This window comes from Podarcis raffonei, chromosome 4, assembly GCF_027172205.1.
Source record: "Podarcis raffonei isolate rPodRaf1 chromosome 4, rPodRaf1.pri, whole genome shotgun sequence".
Lineage (NCBI taxonomy): Eukaryota > Metazoa > Chordata > Lepidosauria > Squamata > Lacertidae > Podarcis > Podarcis raffonei.
In genome coordinates this window covers 5,613,712-5,633,262 of record NC_070605.1, presented here as the reverse complement: position 1 = coordinate 5,633,262, position 19,551 = coordinate 5,613,712, and the positions used below count along the sequence as shown (strand labels likewise).

General features: G+C 44.9%; 1 protein-coding gene across 5 annotated transcripts in view; it reads right to left on the bottom strand.

The window, feature by feature from the left end:
• Positions 1 to 2,983: 2,983 nt before the first annotated feature.
• The window catches only part of ARRB1 (arrestin beta 1), a 123,448-nt gene continuing 106,880 nt past the window's right edge, over positions 2,984 to 19,551 (bottom strand). For 2 of the 5 annotated variants that reach the window (XM_053385327.1, XM_053385323.1), the window contains exons 12-16: positions 18,952 to 19,035; positions 18,456 to 18,479; positions 7,862 to 7,932; positions 5,600 to 5,651; positions 2,984 to 4,142 (exon numbers count right to left, since the gene is read on the bottom strand). In XM_053385327.1, the coding sequence (XP_053241302.1) occupies positions 4,031 to 4,142; positions 5,600 to 5,651; positions 7,862 to 7,932; positions 18,456 to 18,479; positions 18,952 to 19,035 (343 nt within the window). In that variant the 3' untranslated portion in view covers positions 2,984 to 4,030. The remainder of the gene's footprint in view (positions 4,143 to 5,599; positions 5,652 to 7,861; positions 7,933 to 18,455; positions 18,480 to 18,951; positions 19,036 to 19,551) is intronic. The other 3 variants (XM_053385325.1, XM_053385324.1, XM_053385326.1) reach the window with 3 other exon arrangements.

Sequence of the window (19,551 nt, the reverse complement as noted above, 5' to 3'; positions counted from 1 at the left end):
CGCAGTTGTTGCTGCTTTTGTAGAAGGCTTGGGAAGGGGAACAGAGGAGTCATCTAGTCCAACCCCCTCGCTATGCAGGAATATTTATTGGGGGTATTTAATAGAGTGCTTTTCGCGAGAAGAAAAGAAAGCCACCGGAAAGTGGGTTTGTGAAAGCTCCCCCTCCACTTTCTTGAGATGGCCTCTCTTGCCTAAGACTGACCCTAAAGGGAATTCCATTAACTGGCAACTTGGTTCTATTTCACTCCACACTTAAGTGGCACGATTCTGCCCATCAAACTGTTTCTAAAAGCACAGAAGCAGGAAGGACCTGATTTTTTGCCTCTTGGTCAGCGGGCAACCTCACTGAGCATTCAGCAGCCAGGTTGTTCACCGGAGGAAGACGGTTTGAGCATACTGCATTCTACATATTATTATGTGTTTTGTGCATTTCTCTTGTATTTTTTACGTTGCGAACTGCCTTGAGATCTTCCGATGAAGGGTAGCGTGGAAATTTAATAACTAATAATATACATATATGGCCAATGGTTTCTACCAATTTCTCATATTCTAATAATAGTAACTACGACTGCAATGGTAATATCTGTTCCGCGTGCAAAACTAAAATCCACAGCCCTTGTAAACGGGGAACAAGGAGTACATGGAGCTTTTCCAGGTGGCTGATTTCTGCAAGTGTTCGAGGCACACAGACGCTGCTTCGGTGCAGCTGAGCCAAAACACCTCGGAAGACATTTTTGCAAAGAAAATAGATTCCGGTTTCCCCTTCAGCACCTCAGGGAAAGAAGGCTGCTTTGCAGAGCGGTCTCCAAATCTTCCCCAGCATAGCAGGGGGTTGGGCTCAATGGCCCTTGAGGGGCCCTTCCAACTCTGCAATGCTGTGATTCATCCCCTGGAGAAATTCAGGGAACCGGTGCCCAGTCCTCTGCTGACAAATGGAAGCGGAAGAGGCTCTACATGCCAGATTAGTAGAAGCACATCATTCTTTGGGATAGACAAAAATCTTGTCTGCCGCCCTTTTGTTGACAGCAAACCTCCTTCCTGATGCTTCTGGGTCATTCGGAGAAAGCCTTGCAGCTCCCCCTCTTCCTTTTTCTTATTTTTTAAAGTATTTTCCAGTACAGTGGTAGCTCTGGATACGAATGGGATCCGTTCCAGAGCCCCGTTCGCATCCTGAAGTAAACGAAGGTGCGACTGCGCGTGCGTGGGTCACGTTTCGCTGCTTCCGCGCATGTGCGTAACGTCATTTTGAGCGTCTGCGCATGCGGCGAAACCTGGAAGTAACGCACAACCCAAAAATATTCACCCCAAAGTTACTTCAACCCGAGGTATGACTGTGTTCAATACACACAGCATATTTTTCCATCATGCAATATTTACATACTTCCCAACCCAAGACTCCCAAAAGGCATTCTAGAATTAACTTGTTTTGCTGCATATCAAATAATTTATCCACCCTATTTTTTCCTCTTTCGTGTCTTCGCTCACTGTTGCTCATAAAGTTGCCCCAACTTGAAATTTTGGTGTAGTATCCCCTCACCACCTGACAAACAGAAGGGGAAGAAATGGAGGCAGTGAGAGATTTTACTTTCTTGGGCTCCATGATCACTGCAGATGGTGACAGCAGTCACGAAATTAAAAGACGCCTGCTTCTTGGGAGAAAAGCAATGACAAACCTAGACAGCATCTTAAAAAGCAGAGACATCACCTTGCCGACAAAGGTCCATATAGTTAAAGCCCTGAGTGCTCACTGGAAGGACAGATCCTGAAGCTGAGACTCCAATACTTTGGCCACCTCATGAGAAGAGAAGATTCCCTGGAAAAGACCCTGATGTTGGGAAAGATGGAGGGCACAAGGAGAAGGGGACGACAGAGGACGAGGTGGTGGGACAGTGTTCTCGAAGAGACCAGCATGAGTTGGACCAAACTGCGGGAGGCAGTGGAAGACAGGATTGCCTGGCATGCTCTGGTCCAGGGGATCATGAAGAGTCGGACATGACTAAATGACTAAACAACAACAATCTTTAATATGGGGGGGCTCAGGCCGAATTTGGCCCGCAACGCCGCCTCCCTTGGTCCATGAGGCTGTTTTGGCCAGACCACATCCGCCTCACCCTACACCTGACGCTGATTTATGGCATCAGGTGTGAGGCAGGTAAAACGCACAGCGTGAGGGGATTCGCAGGTGAGAGAGGGAGGGAGACTTCTTTCAGAAATCCAGGCGAGCTGCTGCCAGGGTGCTGTTATTAAATTTCATCTGCAGAGCCCACCTCTGCAGATTAATTATTAAATTTATTAGGTTTCACCTGTCGAGCTCAGGGAAGTTCACAACATAAAAAGACAGCATTCCTGGCAAGAAATTTTGCCTGTTCGAGAGAGACAGCCTGTCTGTGATAATGGCACCAACCTCACAGGTGTCCTTCAGGCCACGCCAACCTGCAGAAACCAGCAATGCTACAGGTGCCTGTTCTGCACTGGTAAGAAATCAACATTTTAATGTGACGGCTCCCATACACTTTGGAACTCCCTGCTCATTGATACCGTCCTATTTTCGGTGCCTGCCCAAACCATTCTTATTTATAGACAAGCCCGTCCGGACAGGTGGAACGTCAATGCATGTTTTAGTATGTTCTCAGTTTATTACATACTTTCTCTTTCAAAATATCAAAGAGATTCTTTTACTGGTAATTTTATCGCTTCGTTCTCTTTGTAAACGACTTTCAGGTTTGTTTGTTTGAACAATCAAGCTGTATATATTTTATGGAATTAATAAGATAACAAATGCATAGTCCTTGCTCACTGAAATCACATTGTGTGAAGAAAGAGACCCCTCACCCTGCCTGGCGATGGAAACTTGAGTGGCAGGTTTTGCTCTCCAGTCCAGATTGGCTTCTCGGAGCCGAATGTAGCAAATCACGGCATTCGAACCCAGGGCAGTAACTCCCGGGAGCTCCAGCCGCCCCAAAGCACAACCTTTTCAGGGGCTGGAATCGGAGCAACTTCACCGAACATCTTTTGCACGTTCCCTTCCAGCTCTGCGATTCTATGAAGCTAAAGCGTCTAGAACATGCAATACAGGTTTGGAAGGGAGAATTCTCCAATTCTGCAAAACCGGACTGCTGCCTTTGTTCACCCCTCATCTCAATTCCATCAACTTGTGCATCTTTTTCTATCTTGTTCCATTTATCTAGAGATGATGGGGAGTGAGCCTGCCGATAAACTCCCTCACTGAGTCGTAGCCCCTCCTTGGACCTGGGACAGCTCAGTGGGTGGAGCATGAGACTCGAACTCAGGGCCCCACATTGGGTAAAAGATTCCTGCACTGCAGGGGGTTGGACTAGATGACCCACAGGGTCCCTTCCAACTCTACAATTCTAATATTCTAAGCATCTCAAAAAGGCCCTTGGGGCAAGAGATGGAAAACCTGGGAAGACAGTACAGCACTCGACTGGATCCGACCCAAAGTCCACGGCAGCCAGCTCTAGGCGTGCCGCCTCCTGGCTTAACAGCCGAGAGGCCTCCAAAATCGCCTTGGGAACTGTCAGGGCGAGAGGCGCCCATTGCCGCATCTTGTGGCAGGGGGTTCTGCAGGTGAACGGAGCGAGGTGCGAAGCAGCAGGGCCTGGAGCCAATGGGGTGGGGGCACTGGGATAGAGCCCCCAGCAGAAAGCAGAGCACAGTTACCAAGCAAGGCCGCTGCTCCTTCCTGGGCAAACGACGACAACGACAGAAAACACACACACACAGCCCCCCCTCCAGCGTGGCTCACAGGGGGGTGGGCATTCGCCCTTCCTTGGAGGCCGCCAGAAAAATCTCTGGCTTGCAGAGCGGGTGGGAAAAGAACCCAAGGCTCTTGCAAGCTCCCCGACTCACCCCACAGGTTCCTGGTCAGTGTTTTAAAAAACAAAGGAACTCGACCCCCACCCCAAACCCGGAAAAAAGAAAGAAACCTTTATACAAAAGATAAGAAGCCTAGTGCTCAGGTGTCAGGACTTGGAAACGGAGAGAGAGTCCCCCGGGGAGGAGATCCAGTTTATCTGTCATTCAGCTGCGGGGAGCTCATCCCGTCGTCGTCCTCCTCCTTCTCGTCTTTCACCCCCTTCAGCCTTTGGCGGGCAAAGTCCTCAAAAACGATGTCGTCATCACTAGCGGAAGAGAGAAAGTGAAAGTGAGGGAAAATGGGCGAAGAGCCACAAAAGATGGGGATGTGGGGCTAGGACTAGGCAGGTACCTCTGGGGCAGGTGCAGAAGCGCAGAAATCTAGAGGTAGAAGCGATACCCGGGTGAGATCACTAGGCAAGAAGTGAAAATGGGCAGAGGGGCGCCCTCTTGGTTGTTCCACTGCGCTCAGAAGAGGGGAGAATGGCAGCCCGGGAGAGGGCCTTCTCTGGGGGTGGCCCCTAATATTCATTTATTTTCTCCGTTGCATTCTCTTTCATTCCGTGCTTTTGGCTTTAAACAATTCACAAGTTGCCAGGCACTTGTTGACATTTGTACACCGCGTTAGAGACATATTTTGTAGAAATCTACGTAAACGTGCAGTAAAAATAACAATAATCATAATGAATTGCAAGCAAGTTGTGGGCAACAACAGATTTCCTCCAAAAAAGGCTAAATCCAGAGGAACTGGGGGGAAATATGGGCGTTTTGATGACAACAATATATTGGGGGCCCTGCAGACCCCTGAGTGCAGGAGGAGTCCCCATCCCATAATAACCCCCATCTGGAGGCACCCAGAGAGAGACTGGGAAATGTGATATTAAATTGTGGTCTTCCTCTCCTCCTTTCCCATTGAGAAACTTTCTTTGTTTCCTTATGAAACTTTCAGCAAACTTTTGTGCATCCCGATAAGAATCTGGCTGGGCTGTTCTATGATGTCTCCTGAATTGGGGGGGGGGGGGAGAGAGATTATTTGCCCCAACCCCCAAATTTCTGTCCTACCAGAAACCTGAGCAAGCGAAGTCAAGCTGCAAGATCTAACCGATGCTTCGCCTCTGCTCAAACAGGTGCTGCATGTTTTCGGTTTGTTTCCGAAACCTGCAAAGCCTGTTGGATCAAAGGTGAAAAATCAGGGGCGAAAGCGACAATGGTGCGTGGCCTGTGGCCCCAGGCGCAGAGCTTCTCTCAGGCCGCTTTCCGCTCAGAAGCAGCAAGCCTGGGCACAGCCAAGAATTGTAGCTGTGGAAGGGACCTCTCCAGGTCATCTAGCCCAACCCGATTGCAGTGCAGGAATCGCCCTGCCCAAGGGAACACAGAAGCAACCGCTGAGCAAAGGCAGAGATTAGGAGAGCTCTTACTGTGTTTTTCCTGCTCCGTGGGACATGCAGAAGAGGCGATGGTTGGGAACATGCAAAGGAAGGGGGGAGGGAAGAGAAGAAAAAAATGCAAATTTCGTGTTACATGTAGAGCGTTAAAAGGAAGCTGCCGCAGACCTTTCCACGGAGGATGGCAAGTTAGTCGGTTAGTGAGTGGCATGCGGAGGAATTGAGGTGACTCCCTATCGAGCTACATGCAGATGATGGAGAGACATGCAAAGGATGCAGGATTCCCCATGCGGACAGTTCCCCCCCATTGTCCTCCCCCCACAGTGAGTCCGGCTTACTTCGTATCAAGCTCTATGAGATTTGTGTCAATCGGAGCTTCATTTTCTGGAACTGAACAGACGGAATCAGGGCAAACGGTTAGTTTTCTCGAGCGCCAGAAGTCAGCCATTATTTTCCCATCATCATCATCATCATCATCATCATTATTATTTATAATTTATATACCGCCCTATACCCGAAGGTCTCAGGGCGGTTCACATAAAAGGATCACAGTACAGTCATACCTCGGGTTACAGACGCTTCAGGTTGCGTTTTTTTGGGGGGGGGTTACGGACTCGCCAAAACCCAAAGTACCGGAACGGGTTACTTCTGGGTTTCGGCAGCCTCGCATGCACAGAAGTGCTAAATTGCACTTTGCACATGCGCAGAAGTGCCAAATTGCAACCCACACGTGCACAGACGCGGTGCTGCGGGTTGTGAGCACTGCGGGTTGCGAATGTGCCTCCCGCACAGATCACATTCACAACCCAAGCGTCCACTCTTTGCCATATTTTCCTGTGTATAGCACCCCCTCGTGTATTTTTGGGGGCCGCAACAAATTAATTTTTAGAGGAGAAATTGCCCCGATCATTCCTAACCACTGGTCCTGCTAGCTAGGAATGATGGGAGTTGTAGTCCAACAATAGATGGAGTCCCAAGCCTGTGAAACTGGCTTGTTCTACCGTTTGGAAGAACTCAGTCCTTTGGTATGGCAGGACCTAAACGTTGGAACTCCCTGCCGGTTGACATCGGGAAGGCTGCTCTGGGGCACAGGCCCCGTCGATGCACAAGCTCCGTCCTAAGAACCGCGCTGCCGTGGAACAAGTTCGGGCTTCCAGCCTCATGGCTGAAACTGGGTCCTTCCAAAGCGAGGTGCTCCCAACTTGGGATGTAATCCGCTGGGAGCAGTCAAGTACAACATTCCTTGTTTTCCTAGAGTGGACATGCAGGGGGATGTTGGTCCAGCCAGTGGAAACTTCCTGTTCCTCTGGGGCTTGATCATCCCCTTCCTCTGCATGTGACTAGAGGTGGGCGTGACCTTACCTGTCCAGGTAACAAAAGGACGAGTCACCCAGCACTCTCTCCCTTTCTCACTTCAATCTTCGTTGGACCAGCTTTTTAGCTAGGAGTGCTCTGCACTGGGATTATTCCCCATATGGGGTAGATCCACATGTACATATTTGTAACTAAGCCTGCCTTCAGGAATCCAACTGTGAACTGATGTAAACTTCTTTTTTTGACTTTAAATAAGATTGTCGTGTCTTTATTCTTTTAAGAGGGATTAAAGGGAAAGCCACTCCGCCCTTCGGAGGACGTGGAGTTGTGGGCTTCACGGCCCCAGCCCCCCCCCCGCACGATTGAGGGGATTCCCGGCCACATCACCTCCTGGCCAGCCAATCAGCTGGCTGTGGGGGTGTGGCCTGCCTTGTTTAAAGCCTCTTTGCCACCTGCCAGCTGTTCCTGCTTTTCCCACCCTCCCTCCCTATAAGGTTCTCGTTCTTAGACTTTGCTATGGAACCTTGGTTGGTCGCCGTTGAGGGGCCTGGTAGGAATTTTTTCCACTTGGCAAATTGGCACCAGCCACTTGGTTTTTGCCTACCTCATAGCAAATCATCACTTTCTTGGTACTGGCGGCTAGGCATTGGTATAGTTCTGTAGACGGAAGAGGGGAGGTAGCGCCATCACCTGCCTCACATATTGAAGGGTAGTCCATTAAAGGATTCCGGGGGGCGTGGCCCTGTCCGAAGCATAGGGAGGTGAGGGCCTAAGGCATGCCCCCTATCGGTGACCCTGGGGGAGTTCCTAGTTGATGTGCATCAGCAGGACTCCCCCTGCTGGTGGTTAACCCTTCCCAGATTTCAAGCGGATGGGCTGAGGTCAGATATGGTCAGTTAGGACCAATGCCTAAGCAAATACCTGTAACCAATAAAGTTGTGGCCTTTTTTAGCCCATTAACCTTAATAATTGTGTCATATGTCATTATTTCCACGGGGGGTGGGAACTTGCCATGCAACTTACCAGGAATGCACAATTCAATCTGAGACAGACTGAATTGTATAATAGTGAGAGGCCCACACGAGCCTGCAACCAGCTATCTGCTGTGCATGTAAGAAGGGGGAATGTAAAACACTGCTGAGTTATAGAACTTGCTAGCGCCAGTTAGGAAGGATATTAATAAACAATCTATCCTCTCCTGCCACCCTGAACATCCCCACACCAACGAGACCCCTGCCAAGCAGAGCCCCCTTGCGGAGTGGGGTGGGGGCAGACACTCAACTCACCGTCCCTTTGCAGAGGCTCCTCCTTGGGTTTGGGGTGCATGAGGGTGAATGGCAGCTCCACAGCCACATCGCTGGAAAGACAGACAAGAGAGTGAGCCCAAGGAGCGAACCCAAAACAGACTAAGTTAGCTTGCTCAGGCTCTAGCGCAGCCTTCTGCAGCCCGCAGCACTCCCCAGATGTTTGGGACCACGACTGAATGGCTGTGAGGGGCTTGAACAAGGAGGAGGGGGAGTGCTTTGCTGGGATTGGGGGGGGGGCTGCAGTTCCAAAAGTCAATACAGTGATACCTTGGTTCTCAAACGCCTTGGTGCTCAAACAACTTGGAACCCAAACACTGCAAACCCAGATGTAAGTGCAAACCCAGATATAAGGTTTGCAAACCTTTTTTGGAATCTGAACGTGCTCCGTTTTGAGTGTTACGCTGTCTGTTTTTGCTATTTAATTTGCGTTTTTGTGGCTTTTTTTGTTTCATCTTTGTGACTGTGTGGAACCCAGTTCAGCTACTGATTGATTGATTGATTGATTGTGTGATTGCAGTACATTGTTGATTGCTTTCATTTTATGGATCAATGGTCTCGTTAGATAGTAAAATCCATGTTATATTGCTGTTTTAGGGGTTGTTTTTAAAAGTCTGGCACGGATTAATCCATTTTGCATTACTTTCTATGGGAAAGTGTGCCTTGGTTTTGGAACGATTTGGTTTTGGAACAGATTAAGTTTGAGAACCAAGGTACCACTGTAACTTGATTGTTTGGTATGGCGGCACCTGCACTTTGGAATTCCCTGCCTGTTGACGTTAGGAAGGCACTTTGCGGTGCCCTTTTCAGCACCTGCTAAAAGCTTTTGTTTGGGCAAGCCTACCCAGATGTCTAGAACATTGAGTTTGAATGCATTATTAGGCCATGGCTAAATTTTTGTAAGTCTTAAACTATTGCTGTCAATTTTTTCTTTTAGATGACTTTTCTCATTGCGTTGCGTGAAGAAGTACTTTCTTTTATCCACCCTGAACCACAGAATCATAGAATTGTAGAGTTGTAAGGGGCCCCCAATGGTCATCTAGTCCAACCCCCTGGAAAGCTGTCCCATGCAGGGATCGAACCTGCAACCTTGGCAATATCAACACCACGCTCTAACCATCTGAGCTAAGCTTGTCCAGACACATGGACATCACAGGCTTTTTATTTCTTTTTAGCTAGAGTTGATTTTTGAAATCGCCTTTCGAATGTTTTTAAACCCCTGTGCGGGGTTGTGATCCATGATTTAAATGTTTTACGCTATGCTTTTGCCTTGAAGTCTTCTTACGGTCGAGGGATATATAAAAGCTGTTGGGCTTCCGGTTTTCGTCGCAAACAGACAGGGAGCGCGGAAAATCTCCGGAGGAGTTTTCCGAGTAATACAGGGGCTTGGGGGGTCGCAAAGGCACTGCGCCCCCCAAAAATCTCAAGGGAGAGATACCCAGCCTTGGGGGAGAGATACCCAGCCGTGTGGATGCGGTCCGCTGTTTTTTCGGGGTTGTTTTTTTTTTGGAAGATCTCGAGGCAGCGAAACCGCTAGCACAAAAGGGAGAGCAACGACCCTGTATTACGATGCCTCTGGCTCCCACTGAAGAATGCGACGAACCTCCAAAACTGTAAGAACGGAACCCTTGGTGTGAGTAGACTCATTTAATGTTACAAAATTTGAAAATACACTAAGAGAACGTCGGATGTTAGATGATTTCATTTAGGAATTCACCTCGGAAGAGGATTAAAATGGCGCAGGATACAAAGTCGCAAGGTGGAGGAAGGAAGTATCCCCTCACCTGACTGAGTGACTGAGTGAACACAAAGTAAACGTTTCAGGATTTAAAAGAACTTGAAACATTCCACCGTTATGATACATTCTCTGTTCTTTTCGGGGGAGGCAGACAAAAAAGAAAAAGAGCAAGCAAGGAAACTTCATAGAGCCATTTAAAACGGAGCTTCTTAGAACTGCTTAATAGGACAGCTGGAAATACGACCCAAAGAAATTAAAGAAATACTCGGAAAAAGAACTTTCTCTAACTTCCCCTAACCTTGGGAATTTATCGACGTTTCTGGGATTTATTTTACGTATGTTTATCTGAACTTTAGTCCAAAGAACCCTAGGACCCCTTGAACTCTGGAACTTTCCGCAGAGGCTGCATTTATGTCCTGCTCATAAACCTCTGGCTTCTTTTCTCTTCCCATTTTCTCTCCTTCCCTCCATGTTCTCCTATGTTATTTATGATATTTACATTCTGATTTGAATTAGAGAATTATCTGGTTATTTTGCCCCTCTCTTTTCTCTTTCCTTATTTCTATGCATCTGTCTCCTTTTCTTACCTTATATTCTCCTTTCTCCTTCGCTTCCCACTATAATTAACATAACTAATAATCTATCTTCCCTACCCTTAGTCCTGAGGAAAATTTAGCCTGATTCCACCAACCTGAGCAGGACCAGCATTTAAACCAAGACGGCTTTTTAAGTAAACGACATGTTGAATAACTTCAGATTCTGAAAAGTTGGAGACTATTTGATATAATCACTGAGAACTCCCTGAAATATCTACATCCTTTCTAGGACTATAAAGTGAACTAATAAATTCAAAACTCGAGGTAATAGAAAACAATGAAAGTCTGACGTATTTTCTGTGAAACGGATTAGGCCGACAAGTGGCTGAAGAGTACAGAAACTGAACAATCTTTTCTAGACTGCAAAAGAGAATACTATTTTTGATTTTTGCCTTCCGTTCTGTCTTTCTCTTTCTTTGTTGTTGAAACAGCTATACTAACATATTAACACAATTTAAATATATGATAACAAAAGGCTATTGGTAAAGCTAATGGGATTGGATAATTCTGAATAAGCCATTGAAAGATCTCTCTTTTCCTTTGGGGAATATAGGTTGGATGGTAATTAAAGAGGATATGTCAATAAGAGTGACAAAGTGACATAAGAAAATGATATAAGAAGATATAAATAAAGGTGCTGAAATTACAGAAAGGGTAAAGGAAAGATTGTGAGTCCCCTAGGGGAGAGAGAAAAAAGTAAAGCCAGCTATTGAGAATTAACCCATAAAATGTCGGGGGAAAACGGGGAAAAAGTAGGAGGGACACCAGGAGAGAGAAAGATATCCCGACAAGAGGAAATTAGAGATTTAGACATTTTATGGCTAAAGATCAAAGAGGAATTCAAGCAAAATGAATTACATATGGAAAACAAATTAGGAGAAATACAGGAACAGATAGATAAGAAAATAGAAAGTGCTGTAGGAGAACTCTCTAGAAAGGTACAAGACTTGACAGCCAAGTCAAAAATAATTGAAGAAACCAATAAAAAAGCTCAAAAAGATCTGAGAGACCAAAAAAAAAAGAAACAGAAAAATTAAAGGAAGAAGTAAAAGATTTAAACAAAATGCAAGATCAATTATGGGACAAGTTAGCCATGACAGAAATGCGTCAGAAACAACTCAATTTAAAATTCCGAGGAGTTGCAGAAGAAGTAAATGAAGACATAAGAGAAAAAATGGTTAAAGAACTTGCAAAATGGTTGGAAATAAAAGAAGAACAAGTAGCATACACGATAGAAAGTGCGTTTAGAATAAGAGGAAAATCACAACAAATTAAATAAAAAAAATCCCTGGTGACTGTTTAGTAATATTTAATTCAATGGAAATGAAGAACAGTATATTAAGAACAAGCTATAAAAGAAAGTTAATCATTGGAGGCTGTCCAATCATTATCTTTAAAGAAATTCCAATCAGGATTCTGCGCAAGAGGGAAGGATACAGACATTTAATAAGTGTCCTGAAGAGAAATACAATACAGTACAAATGGGAATTCCCAGAAGGGATTTCCTTTTTTTATAAGAATAAAAAGTTCAAACTGACAGACACACAAGAAGCCGGAAAGTTTTTGAGAAGATATGAAAAGGATCTGGGTAGGGAAGAAGAAAGATTTGGAAGAGGAGAGGGAAGAGTGGGGGAAAGAGGAGGGAGAGGAGGGAAAGAGGTCGAGCGACTGGAGAGGAGGGGAGAGGGGACAGAGGAAGAGGCGGAGGACACAGGATCGGGGGAGGAAGAGGAGGGTGAAGAGGTAGCGACTATTGGAAACAGAAGCACCAGAATTTAAATCAGAAATTAGGATAGAGGGTTGTTAGTTGAAATGACCCTTAAGTTTTTGTCGTGGAATGTGAATGGCTTTAATGAAAAGTCCAAGAGAAATAAATTTGAGAAAATTATAAAGAAAAAAAATGTTGATGTGATCTGTTGCCAAGAAACACATGTTGCCAAAAAACACAAACATATTTTAATAAATAAAAAGTTGGGAATAGAATTCATTAACTCTGATTCCAAGAAAAAAAGAGGGGTAGCAATTTATGTGAAAGAGAAATTAGAACCTAAATTGATATGTAAGGACGAGGAAGGAAGAATCTTAGGAGTGCAAATCAATTATCAGGGAGAAAAACTCAACGTGGTGACGGTCTGTGCGCCAAATACAAATAAGATGGAGTTTTTAAAAAAAATGGAACAAGTTTTATTAAATCTAGAGAATAATAAACTGGTCCTACTTGGAGATCTAAATGGAGTGCCGAAACCAGAACTAGATAGAAGCTCAAAGAGGAAGAATCTAAATCAAGGGAAACTTCCGAGATCGTTTAATGACCTCGAGGAAAATTTAGACTTAATAGATATATGGAGATATAAAAACCCCATGACAAAACAATTCACTCACTTCTCAGAGCCGCATCAGAGTTGGAGCAGGTTGGACCAGATATGGGTATCAAGAGAATTAACAATAAGAGTGTCGAAATGTGAGATACTACCTAGAACACTATCTGATCACAACCCAATAATATTACATTTAAATTGGAAAACTCAGGGTATGTACAGATGGAGAATGAATGACTATTTATTTGAAAAAGAAGAAGTGATTGAAAAGGCTAAAACCACCTTAAAAGACTACTTTGATTTAAATATCAATAAGGAGACAAATATGGACATAGTCTGGGATGCCAGTAAGGCAGTGCTAAGAGGTTTTCTGATACAACAAAATAGTCAAAGAAGAAAGGTGAGAGAACAAAAAAAAGATTTAATTACACAATTGAGAGAATGTGAAAAGAATCTGATAGAAAAACCGAGTGATGAAGGGAACAAGCAACTGTACAAGATATTACAAGCACAATACTCAACATTAATAAATCAAGAGGTAGAATGGGGAATTAAGTTAATGAAACAAAAAATTTTCGAATCGGCAAACAAAACTGGAAAGTTTCTGGCGTGGCAACTGAGAAAAAGGAAAAAAAACAAAACGTTATTAATAAAATAAAAGTAGAAGAACAAATCTTGGAGGACCCTAATGAAATAAAAAAGAGCTTCCTCAAATTCTATGAAAACCTATATAAAAGAGAAGAAGATGCCATAGAAATAGAAAAATATCTAGAAGAAAACAGAATTAACAGCATATCGGAAGAGGAAAGAAGTCTGTTAAATAAACCCATAAAAGCAGAGGAAATTCAAGAGGCGATAAAGAGGATGAAACTGGGGAAAGCCCCAGGCCCAGATGGTTTATCGGCCAAGTATTATAAAGTCCTAGAAGAACTTATAACACCGGTGCTATGTGAAGTAATGAATGAGATTTTAGGAGGAGGAAGAACACCAGCGTCCTGGAAAGAAGCATACATTACGTTGATACCGAAACCTGACTCGGACAGACAGATCATTAAGAACTACAGACCGATTTCATTATTGAACAATGACTACAAGATCTTTGCAGACGTAATGGCGACCCGACTTAAAAAGTGTCTAGTTAACCTCATTCATACCGATCAGGCTGGTTTTTTACCTAATAGGCAAATAAAAGACAACATAAGACATACAATAAACATCATTGAATACTTAGAATGCAAAAATGAAATCCCCGCAGCTTTAATGTTCATTGACGCCGAAAAGGCTTTTGACAATGTATCCTGGCGTTTTCTTATAAAATGTTTGGAAAAGACAGGGATAGAGGGCACATTCCTTGAAGGAATAAAAGCAATTTACTCACAACAAAGTGCCAAATTAATTATCAATAATAACTTAACAGAACCCTTTGAAATTTCGAAGGGTACAAGGCAGGGGTGCCCTCTGTCACCTCTTCTGTTTATTATGATGTTAGAGATAATTACAAATAAGATAAGGAAAACTTCAGAGATTCGCGGAATAAATATTGGAGTGAAAGAATACAAATTGAAAGCATATGCTGACGATCTTATGTTGTCTTTGGAGGATCCAAAAGAGAGTGTTAGTAAGGTGTTAGATCTGTTAGAAGAATTTGGAAAATTATCTGGTTTTAAATTAAATAGAACAAAAACTAAAATGATGACTAAAAATGTGAAAGACGAGGTAAAAAACCATTTTGAATCTCAAACTGGTATTAAAGTAACAAAAAAAGTAAAATATCTTGGAATCTGGTTAACGATGAAAAATATAAATTTGATGGAAGATAATTACATAACCACATGGAAAGAAATAAGGAAGGACTTAGATACCTGGAATAGAATAAAACTTTCTTGGTCGGGTAGAATGGTGGCGATTAAAATGAGTTTATTACCGAAATTGTTCTTCCTATTTCAAAATATACCGATAATCAGGGGAACCTCAGTATTCAAAGATTGGCAGAAAATACTCTCTAAATTTATTTGGCAAGGGAAAAGGCCCAGAATTAGATTTAAATTACTTACAGATCAAAGAGATGGGGGAGGATTCGCAGTTCCAAATTTAAAGTTGTATTATGAAGCCTCGTGTCTTTGTTGGGTCAAAGATTGGATTGTTATTAAAAATAAAGACTTGTTAGATCTAGAAGGATTTAATATAAGATTTGGTTGGCACTCTTACCTATGGCGTAACAAGGGAAAGGTTCATAAAGGATTTTCTAACCACATTTTTAGAGGACCACTGCTGGAAGTGCGGGAAAGAAACAAAAAATTATTGGAACAGAAGACCCCTTGGTGGCTATCGCCAATTGATATCCTGACAATAAAAAAAACAAACATTGAAGGAGAAAGATGGACCTATGAAGACCTGCTAGTAAAAACAGAGACTGGTTGGAGGATTAGGCCTTATGAAGAAATAAAGAACAAATTGACAGGATGGATCCAATTTCACCAAATTAATTCTATATGGACTGAGGATAAAAAGAATGGGATAAGTGAGAAAAAAATCTAGATTTCAGATTGAAATACTAGAAAGTAAAACAAAACTCCTATCGAAAATGTATAGCCTGTTACTTGAATGGGACACCAAAGATGAAGACAGAAAGGAGGTAATGGTGAGATGGGCAATGGACTTCGGACATAACATACGAGTTTGACAAATGGAAGACATTATGGAATAAAGGTATGAGATTCTCGGCATGCACAACACTCAGGGAAAATATGTATAAAATGATGTACAGGTGGTATGTAACGCCCGTAAAATTGGAAAAATATATATAAAACTGGTGATAAATTATGTTGGAAGTATAAGATCAAGGAGGTGATTTCTATCATATGTGGTGGTTGTGTGAGCCTATCAAAAAATTCTGGGAATCTGTTTACAATGAACTAAAAAAAAATCCTCAAATATACTTTTATAAAAAAGCCCGAAGCCTTTTTGCTGGGGATAATTGGGGAGGAAATCAAAAAGGAAGACCAAACACTCTTTCAGTATGCGACAGTGGCTGCCAGAACTCTAATAGCGCAGAATTGGAAGACATCAAAAATCCCAACTATAAACGAATGGCAAACCAAACTATTTGATTATTTAGAACTGGCAAAAATGACACAGAAAATAAGAAATCAAAAAGACATAAAGTTTAATAAAGAATGGAATAAATTTATGACATACATGGAAACAGAGGTAAAAAATCTAAAAATCACAGTAGGTGTGACGTAACACTTGTGATGTAAAGAGTTTTTTGAGGAAAAGAAACTGCAGATAAAAAATTATATAATATATTCTGAAACCGAGATGAAGGGAAGTCAATTAATGTTGTGTGTTATTTAGTTATTTAGTTAATGTAAGTTAATTTGTTGGTGTCTTTGGAGATGTTTTTTCTTTTGTTTTCTTTATTATTATTTCTTTTTCTTTTTTATGTACTCCTTTTTTGTATGTATGTGTTATGTATGTTTTTTTCGTTTGTTTTAATGTTTGATGTAGCAAAATGAATTAAAATCAATAAAAAAGAAAGAAAACAAACAAACAAAAAAGATATATAAAAGCTGTTAATAAATAAATGGTGCCCATCATGCAACTGGTCCCGTCCAACTCTACAACTTCCATGATTCTGCAAATTCAGTTCCAATGGAGTACAAATGTAAAGTTACTGCCCAGGACAGGAAAATAATGGACTGGCTCTTCTCCGCCAGCAGGAGGAGCCATTGATCTAAATCTCTCTTTCTGCATAGATCTGAGAGCAAGATGCACCCAGCTGCATGCATCTTCTTGGGACTTGAGCCCTTAACTCGCTGCAGCATCTGAGTTTTATGCTGCCTGCTGTCATCGATGAATCAGGGCGGCTGAGAGAGGATGCTGAGCCCCTGGAACGGGAGGAACCTCTCAAAAGTGAAATCTGCCAGAGACAGCACCCGGAGCACCTCTGCGTGGGAGGACAAGACGCAGAAACTCATGGGCGTCCAATGAGGCTGAAGGCTGGGAGATTCGGGACGGATAAATGAAAGCGCTTCTGCACACAGATGATCTGCGGTACTCCCTGCCACAGGAAGCACAGTGGTGGCCGCCAACCTAGATGGCTTTAAAAGAGGACTAGACCATTTCATGGAGGGGGGTTATCGATGGCTACTAACTAGGACGGCCAGGATCTTCTTCACCGCTGGAGGAACCAATGCTTCTGAATACCATTTGCTGGAAACTGCAGGAGGGGAGTTTGGTTCTGGGTTTGAATCTCGCTTACGGGTTTCCCAATGGCGCATCTGGCTGGGCCCTGGGAGAGCAGGATGGGCCACAGGCCTGAGCCAGCGAGCCCTTTTTGTGTCCTTCTGTTCTTCATTTGGCCATCCCGAAAGAGCTCCATGAATTTGCCTATTCCCCTTTATGTATCTAGAGAAAATCGTGCTGGATCAGACCCAGAACCCATCTTGTTGCCAATGGTGGATAACCATATTATTATTATTATTATTATTATTATTATTATTATTATTATTAATACCCCATCCATCTGGCCAGGTTGCCCCAGCCACTCTGGGTCGCTTCCAACACAGAAATCCTTCTGGGAAGGCCACAAGAGGCCTCGGTTGGGGATGGGAGGGAATTTTAAGCCGATTGCAAGAAAGGAGATTCTCACTGAACCTTAGGAATAACTTTCTGGTGGGGAGGGCTGTTCGACCACGGAATGAACTCCCTTGGAAGACAGTGGGGTCTCCTTCCCTGGCGGGTTTTCCCCAAAGGGGGGCTGGCCGGCCACCTGCCATGGATGCTTTAGTTGGGATTCCTCGACTGCAAAGGGTGGACTACATGGCGGCTGGGGGTCCCTTCCAACTCTATGATTCCAAGAGCTACAGGATTGCATTACGAGCTAGCACATGGCGACGGCGCAGCTGCAGGATTTGTGGAGGTACCTCCAGCAGAGCCACGCGGTGGGAGGTTTTCCCCCGACGCCGCAACCGACTCCCCTGAGAGGTAGTGAATTCTCCTTCCTTGAAGCTTTCTAAGTGCTCAGGTGGCACCTGCCATGTAGGGGCTCCCAGATTCCTCCACTGAAGAGGGTTGGACTAGAGCAGGGGTCGGCAAACTAAGGGCCGCGGGCTGGATCAGGCCCAATGGCCTTCAGGATCCAGCCCGCAGACTGTCCGTTCAGAGTTCGACATCAGAATTGGACACCTGCTGATTATACAAAACTTCACAGCTTGCTCTCCTCCTGGTAAAGTCTGGCACCGTGATTCATTTAAGGACTTCTTCCAGAGACTTCGGTTTGTTAGTTTTGATGTTTTGAATTATTCCATAAAGTTTTTCACGTTGTCATTGTTTCTGGCCATCGTGTTGCTTCTGATATTGCTGACTCATATTTTGCAAGATGGAGGAGGAAGGATGCTAGGCTGAGCGCCATTTTAAGCAGCCCCTCTCCGGAACAAGCCCTTTTGCGCCGCTCAACTTTCCTCTACCACCCTGGTGCTCCTGTGGGCCAGAGAGCAGAGTGGACAAACTTGTTCTGCCTACTCACAAGAAGCAACAGCCCCTGGGAAGGTAAGCGCAGTGGCAGGGGCTGACTACTTGCCCCTGTCGCCTCTTCTTCCAGCCCCCCCCCCGCCACAAGGTCTGAGGGACAGTGGACCGGCCCGCGTCTAAAAAAAATTTGCCGACCCCTGGACTAGAGAACCAGGATCTGGAGGGGCACCGGGTGGGGTGCTGAGGCTGGTCCGATGTGCCAGCTTGGAGGGGTCCAAGTGCAAAACAAAAACTTCTGATGGAGGAAGAGAAATGACGGAGATGGCAAAAAAAAAGGAGGAAAAGATGGCGAGCGGAAGATGAGAAAAGTGGGAGGGGTTTTTCCCCAAGCATGCTGGGTTGGGGGGGGCGCCACGGTCAGCCGCAGCAGGCGAGTCTGAGGGCGTTACCTGGAGGCAAGGTCTCCCAGCAGGCTGGTGTTATCAAAGGAGATGGAGAGAATTGGTTAGAGGTTGCAACAATAACAGCGGCACAGTCAAGGGGACTGGGATTTGCGTGCAAGCTCAACAACCCCACACCGTTTCGGAGCCTCCAGTTTGCGGAGCCTCGGGGCGCAGGTCTCCTGGTGCCGCCACCAAGACAGAGGGCATCAATGGGGGTGGGGCATGACGCAAGGGGGCAGGGTTATCCAACTGGCTTGACGGCTCATCGGCACATGGGAGCATGTGGAATTGCCAGGTCGGAATTCCCTGATCCACCACGCAGCCGTTATTTAGATGCCCGCCCCTCAAGTTCAATGGGGCATCCTTAGGTGGCTGCCTCTAGGGCTGCTGCCGGTGATTCTCCAGGGAAGAGGGTCCCGGAGGAGCGATTCGGAGCGCTCCCCAAATCCCTCTAAGCGGAAAGAAGGCATTATGGCACTTTGCAGAACTGAGCAGCACTCACCCGCCGCGAGAGACCACCAGCTTCACTTTCACTTTGTAGGAGACAATGATGCCCAGGACCTCCTTGTTGGCGCCGTCTCTCAACCTGGAGGAGTGAGAGTGTACAAAAGAGCATGGAGCCAAAGCGATCGTTTGTGGCTTAGGGCCCTCGTATTTACGGGACCGCCTCTCCTGGTCTGCCCCGCAAAGGACCTTAAGGTCCATGAATAACCATAGTTTAGAGGTCCCGGGCCCTAAGGAAGTCAGACTATCCTCCAACAGGGCCAGGGCCTTCTCAGTGATGGCTCCAACCTGGTGGAATGCTCTGTCCCATGAGAGCAGGGCCTTGCAGGATTTAACCTCCTTCCGTTGGGCCTGTAAAACAGAGCGATTCCACCTGGCCTTTAATTTGAATTTAGCCTGATCTTTTATTTCCCTTCTCTTCCCTCCCCCTCCCCTTTTATGAAGATTACCCACTCTGAGACCCCACAGCTAATTCTCCCCTGGTCTCCTCGCCTCCCCTAGTAGGAACAATTCAGCCAGCTAGTCCTGGTGACTATCTTAATGCTTATTAGATGGATTTCCCCCAAATTGATTTCTGAACTTTGAATTTTATTGTTAT